Source organism: Mus musculus, chromosome 4, assembly GCF_000001635.26.
Source record: "Mus musculus strain C57BL/6J chromosome 4, GRCm38.p6 C57BL/6J".
Taxonomy (NCBI): Eukaryota; Metazoa; Chordata; class Mammalia; order Rodentia; family Muridae; genus Mus; species Mus musculus.
In genome coordinates this window covers 56,738,898-56,745,285 of record NC_000070.6, presented here as the reverse complement: position 1 = coordinate 56,745,285, position 6,388 = coordinate 56,738,898, and the positions used below count along the sequence as shown (strand labels likewise).

Here is a 6,388-nt window from a genome sequence, read left to right as displayed (position 1 = left end):
CAATTAGTAAGAACACTGAGCTGAGATAAGTGCTGTTTTATGGGAGAATAAACTCGTTTAGCATTCTGTAGGGAACTATGCATGGAGAGTCTCTTTATCCTTTCACATCATTTACTCTTCATTTGTTTTGATCACATTTTTCCTTACATATGTTTTAACAACAAAGTTCCTACAGTGGGAAGCACCAAGGGCAGAATAGTGCTAGAGCGAGTTGCTCCCGTGAGAGACTTTCTGAGCCGTTAGCATAGTGTATGTGATTCTCTCATGTACCCCTTCCACGCCCAGGCTTTTGTATTTTTTTAAAGTGATGCATACATTCATGTGGCTCTTACTATGTCAGGAAATAGACACTCTGAAGGGAAGGGGACAGACACGAGGGGTTTTTAATGCTACAGAAATGAACATGCCAACTCAACACCACTTGTAGAAGGTTCAGCCCTCACACAGTAAAGCTGGCATTGCCACCACGGTGAGCATGCTGTGTCTGCTCAGAAGCACCTTCTGTAGAGGAAGAAAGGCCCATGTTCCTCGTACTCCAGGCGATGGACCCACAGTGGTTGAAAGCCCTGGAGTGAGGCCAGGATAGACCCACCAGTCCAGACTGCAGTGTCTCTCTCGGGCAGCACATTGACCTGGGGGGTGTCGTTGGGGCACATGCTGCTCAGCTCCTTCTGCAGACGGTTAGGGAAACCCCTGAGCATAGTGCTGCCCCCACAGAGCAGGATGTTCCCCATGAGGTCTCGTTTGAGTGCTATGTCACATTTGTTAAGGCAGGACACTGTCTGGGTGTGGAGGCCCAGCTGCATGGACTTGATTAGAGATGGCTTGAAGAACATCTCCGAGCAGAGGAACCTCTCCTGACCCAGACGGATCTCTTTCCCATCAGGCAGGGTATAATGGATCTCATGTTCAGGGGCAGGGATTTTCTTCTCTTCAATGGGGTCCAGGGCCACGAAGCAGCACCTCGTCTTGATGTCCTCCACAATACCGAGATGGTCCTCAGAGAAGTGTTTTCCAGAGTTGTTCATCAGGTTCATCAGGTAGGTCGTTAGGTCAGAACCTGCGTAGTCTAGCCTCCCCGTGATGCTGGGCAAAGGATAACCCTCATAGATGGGGACCACATAGGACACACCATGTCCAACCTCCACCACCAGGCCAGAGGTGCGTCCGTAGGAGTACATGGACAGGCGGGATTGGTAGGCGATGTGCATTGCAGGTGTGTTGAAGGTCTCAAACAGCATCTCGGCGTACTTCTCTCTGTTGGTATGAGGACTCAGGGGTGGGTCTGAAACCAGGACCGCGTGTTCCTCTGGGGCGATCTTCATCTCCTGTCGGAAGAGGTATTCCCAGATGTCCTGTACTGTGTCCCAGTCCACAATGATGCCATGGCGCAGGGGGTTGACCAGCTTGAGATGTATATCTGGGTTAAAGAGCTCGTGCCCCACAAAGGTCTCTTTGCGATTATCCCCCGTCTTGGCCGTCTCCATGTAGGGCTTGCCCACTGTTGTTGAGATCTTATGAGTGGGCTTTGGCAGGCCAGCAAAGCCACATTTACAGAAGCCAGTGCCCAGGTCCACAACCACTGCTTTGGTTACCTCTAGTCTTGGCCTATCCTTGGACATAGTTGACTTAACAGGGTCTTCTGTCTCAGCATTGTCCCGACGGACCCATACCGCCCTTTTTGCTGGGCCATCTTTTAGGGAGGCGGTTTGGAGGACCTGTGTCTGCATGGAGGCCTGGTCACTAGCTTTCTTGGCAGGTCCGTCCCCAATGTTTGCTGTCTGTGGAGCCCACACACCATCCAGAGACATACTGCTCTCAGAAAGCTCTCGATCCTGCTGGCTACAAGGCCTGAAAGACTTAAATCAGAGGACAGCTTGAGAATCTGCCCAACAGTGACATCACTGATTGTGACATAATTCAGCAACCAAAGGCTTTCTAGACACTGGAGACTAGAGTTAGGGTACATTAGAGATTCTATCTTTCCAGTCCCACCCCCAGTTTTGTAGTAAAGATTGATGTATTCGCTCAGTTAATAATTGTTGGGTGCCTCTGCAAAGCAGCCAGGAATACCACAATGAAAAAGCAACAGAACCCCACCCTTATCTGGTCTACATTCTAGTTGGTGTGCACCAGGAAGGGGGGGTGTCGAGGGGGGAAGGGGGGAACACAACATATTTGTTGAACAACAACAAAAAAATAGTATTTAGAAAAGCTTATAGAGACAAATCAGAGAAGAGAAGAGGGTGGGGATTGGCCAGGCTGACGTGGCGTAGGCTAGCCTCCCTGAGCTGGCAATAGTTGTGTAAAGAGCTGAAGGAGGTGACCAGGTGACATGTGTGCTAGGGATGTAGATGCAGAGGACTAAGCCCCATGGCTGGTGAGTTAGTGCAGGGGCTAGCAGGACACAGCCAGCTCCAGCCTGTGCTAGTATATAAACTGATTGGAGCAGTGGTACTCTTTCCCTTAAGGATTGCCGGTGAGCCTGAGAAACAGTTCAACATCACAAAGACTGGCCCAAAAGCTGAATGAAAATAAATGTGACTTGTCTCTGAGAGAACACGTTTGCTGACCCCAACTGAGACAATCTGCAAGAAGACCAGTGTGACCAGGGGAAAGAACATGGAAGTTTAGATGGGGTGGGTGGGAGAAGTAAGTATGGTGGGGAGAATTAACAGGTCCCATCAGGCTGTGGGCTCTTATAAGGACTTCACTCTAGGTGGGCAGGGTTAGAAAGCACTAGAGAAATTAGAACAGGTTGACACTATCTGAGTTTTTTTGTTTTTTGTTTTTTGTTTTTTTTTTTACTAAGGTCTACTGTTGCTGTAGTAACTGGCAAGCCCTGCTGCCTCACTGGGCACTAAGGTGATGAGAACATAACCTTGAGAAGAGTTATTTTTGAACATAGGTTTCATTAGGGTCATAGAGTGTGCATTGAAGTCAGGGGAACACAGGCTCCGGTGTACAGATGACATCCAGGAGTAGACAGCCTCAACATGTGTTGCACACACGTATTGACACCTAACATGCATGTCTGAGGCTGCTTTACCATCTAATTCCAGTGGGACACACTAATCCCATACTCACCACACTTAGTGCAGCGGTCTTTAGACCTGGTTAATTGGTGTTGGATGAACTTCAGTTAAAGAACTGTCACTCTTTGAACCTCTACACTAAGAGCAGAACCCAGAATCTAACCTATGTCTCATCTTAGACCTTACCCTGAACCCTGTGCTAGATGCGAGAGAGACACTATGGTGATGGGTTCCTTCCTTTCAGGAAGTGGCAGGTCCCCATGGCCTTAGATGTGAGATGAAAAGGGCAAAAGGTTGCTAGCGTTATTATGGAATGCCTTGGCCTTGTGGAATGAAAGAGGGGACAGCACAGGCTCTGAGCTTTATGACTAAAAAGGAAACAGCCTTCAAGGTCATTAGGAGACTTGGTTAATTGGTAATGGATGAACTTGAGTTAAAGTTATCACTCTTAAAAAAACGGTTTGCTCTGAACCTTTTTAAGGCTCTGCCCAGCCCCAAGATTCTGCAAAAATAACACCAGAAGTACCTAGTGCTCTACTTGATTTTGTATAGGGGCTCAAATATCAATGCCAAGGAGCAGAGAAGGAAATAAAGGAATGATCACTGAATGGTCAGGCATGGACATGTGAGAGGAACGGAAAGAAAGAACCGAGGCCCGGTGTGTTTGGGTTCTAAAGCTGCTGGTCCTTAGCCCTGTCCTGGAGCAAACCGTTAAGTCACCAATGAGTGTGGAGGGCAAGAAGAGCAAGCCCCCCCCCCCCAACTCCCATCTAAATGGACCATTCCTGGTGACATCACAACCCAAGTGGTTGCCAAGGCACTGCTGAAGCTGGGATCTCATTTCTTCCCAGGAGCTCTAGGGTATGGATGTAGGAAGGTGAGGAAGGGAGGCAGATGGCGACAAAGAACAGCCCTAGCCCTAAGCCCATGGGCACAGCCCAGGGCGACCCTGGAGAGGCAGGAACACTGCCAGCACCCGAGGCTGCTGGCATCCGGGACACAGGTTCCACTCAACTGAAGACAAAACCCAAGAAAATACGGAAGATCAAGGCGCTGGTCATTGACCTGGGTTCCCAGTACTGTAAGTGCGGCTATGCAGGAGAGCCGAGGCCCACCTATTTCATCTCCTCTACCGTGGGCAAGCGCAGCGCTGAGATGGCTGCGGATGCTGGAGACAACTTCAAGGAGACATACGTAGGCCATGAGCTGCTCAACATGGAGGCATCTCTGAAGCTGGTTAACCCACTGAAGCACGGAGTTGTGGTGGACTGGGATTGTATCCAGAACATCTGGGAGTACATCTTCCACACCGCTATGAAGATCATGCCGGAAGAGCATGCGGTGCTGGTGTCCGACCCTCCGCTCAGCCCCACCAGCAACCGGGAGAAGTACGCTGAGCTCCTGTTCGAGACCTTCGGCATCCCTGCCATGCATGTGACCTCCCAGGCGCTGCTGTCCATCTACTCATATGGCAAGACCTCCGGCTTGGTGGTGGAGAGCGGACACGGCGTGTCGCATGTGGTGCCCATCTCTGAAGGGGACCTGCTGCCGGGCCTGCCCAGCCGTGTAGACTATGCGGGCTGCGACCTCACCAACTACCTCATGCAGCTACTCAATGAGGCAGGCCACAAGTTTTCAGACGACCACCTGCACATCATAGAACACATCAAGAAGAAGTGCTGCTATGCTGCGCTGCTGCCCGAGGAGGAGATGAGCCTGGGCCTAGACGAGCTGCATGTGGACTACGAGCTCCCAGATGGGAAGATCATCACCATCGGCCAGGAGCGCTTCCGCTGCTCTGAGATGCTCTTCAAGCCCTCCCTGGTGGGTTGCACCCAACCTGGCCTCCCCGAGCTCACGGCGACCTGCCTGGCCCGCTGCCAGGGCACTGGCTTCAAGGAGGAGATGGCTGCTAACGTGCTGCTGTGCGGTGGCTGCACCATGCTGGATGGTTTCCCCGAGCGTTTCCAGAGGGAGTTGAGTCTCCTCTGCCCAGGAGACAGCCCCACGGTGGCCGCTGCTCCCGAGAGGAAGACATCAGTGTGGACCGGCGGCTCCATCCTGGCCTCCTTGCAAGCCTTCCAGCAGCTTTGGGTCAGCAAAGAAGAGTTTGAGGAGCGGGGCTGTGCAGCCATCTACAGCAAGTGCTAAGGGGCAGGCCCCACAGGCAAAAGCTGGAGAGCAGAGGCCCCTCTTTGGGCCACTCTATACCTTTACAGAATTTCGCATAAAAGTTTAACCTGTAACGGTCATGTCTGGTCTGGAGTTCTTGGTCGAATCTGATAGCGGGGTGGGGAGAAGTTGAGTTTAGAGATAATCCCCTCTCTCCTTAGCCTGAGTGAATGTGACTCAGTCTAGTCACCAGATGTGAGCCGTACTTTCTCCTGGGAGGCAAGGCGAATGCAGGAACTGCTGCGGCAGCGTTTCCAGAGAGGAAGGCAGCTTGAAAGTGGCCCTCCGTCACTGAGTGGGGATGCCTTAGTCAGACCAGTGTGAGCGACTCCCAGATCCTTCAGGTCTCTGAGCCAGTACATCCCACCTCCTGTGCCAGGTCCAGTTGCATGTCTGTCTGTCCTCCATCTGTCCTTCACACTGGCCTTCCTCTGGAGCGATGGTGCACGGAGGGGCCAAGTTTAGGGAGAGGGTGAGAGAGGTTCAGCTAGAGGGCTGGAGAGATAGCTCAGCTGTTATTGAAATATTAAAAGCAACACCCCAATTTTCCCTTCACAAAAGAGCGACTACATTAGAATTTTGTTCAGAGTTTTAGAGAATGTCTGATACACAGATGCAAAGACCAACAGGCATCCATCAATCACCGTCTTGTTTACTCCCTTCTGATCGGTCCCTGGGGTTAGACCCAGGGAGAGTCGTGAGGGCAGGAATTGTACCTCCCAGATGCTCTTAGAGCCTGTATCCCAGGGTGTGCGTTTTCCCAGAACCCAGGGGAACAGACTCTTTATTCCAAGTTGTGAGATAAAAGGTACAAGTATCTCCCTTCACATTACAGATAAGCAAGGAGGCTTGAAGATGCTGAGTCTTGTCTCACCTCCCCTGACTAGCAAACCAGAGTCGCCTGTCGTTTGTGTCCAAAGTACCCCCTTGATTTTCTACCTCTTGGCAAATTACCAATCCCTCTCTTTTTAAAGTATATAAAATATTCCTTTCACATGAGCGGAAATGGCACCTTGTTAAGTAACATTTGATTGTGTAAAGGAATTTGGTCTGACTTTTGCTCTTAGCATCTGGAAGGTAATCTATATCTTACCTCAGAGTAATATTTTTCCTTAGGGTTGGGCCAGCCACATTCAAAAGTCTTAGGGCAATGATTGGCTATGCCAGAAAGATCAACATTA

The 6,388-nt window shown here is 50.6% G+C and overlaps 2 protein-coding genes across 2 annotated transcripts; one reads left to right on the top strand and one right to left on the bottom strand.

The window, feature by feature from the left end:
* Positions 1-360: 360 nt before the first annotated feature.
* Actl7a (actin-like 7a) lies at positions 361-1,864 on the bottom strand. Its single transcript, NM_009611.3, has one exon. It carries the CDS (start codon positions 1,809-1,811, stop codon positions 489-491), a length of 1,323 nt encoding a protein of 440 aa, NP_033741.1. The 5' UTR covers positions 1,812-1,864; the 3' UTR covers positions 361-488.
* A 1,996-nt stretch (positions 1,865-3,860) lies between these two features.
* Positions 3,861-5,281, top strand: Actl7b (actin-like 7b). The gene has a single exon (NM_025271.2). The coding sequence runs from the start codon at positions 3,930-3,932 to the stop codon at positions 5,184-5,186; it is 1,257 nt and encodes a 418-aa protein (NP_079547.2). The 5' UTR covers positions 3,861-3,929; the 3' UTR covers positions 5,187-5,281.
* The last annotated feature ends 1,107 nt before the right edge of the window (positions 5,282-6,388 follow it).

What these genes read in the sequence shown, in the direction of transcription:
- Actl7a (NM_009611.3), bottom strand. Translation starts at nt 1,811, where the DNA reads ATGTCTCTGGATGGTGTGTGGGCTCCACAGACAGCAAACATTGGGGAC.
- Actl7b (NM_025271.2), top strand. Translation starts at nt 3,930, where the DNA reads ATGGCGACAAAGAACAGCCCTAGCCCTAAGCCCATGGGCACAGCCCAG.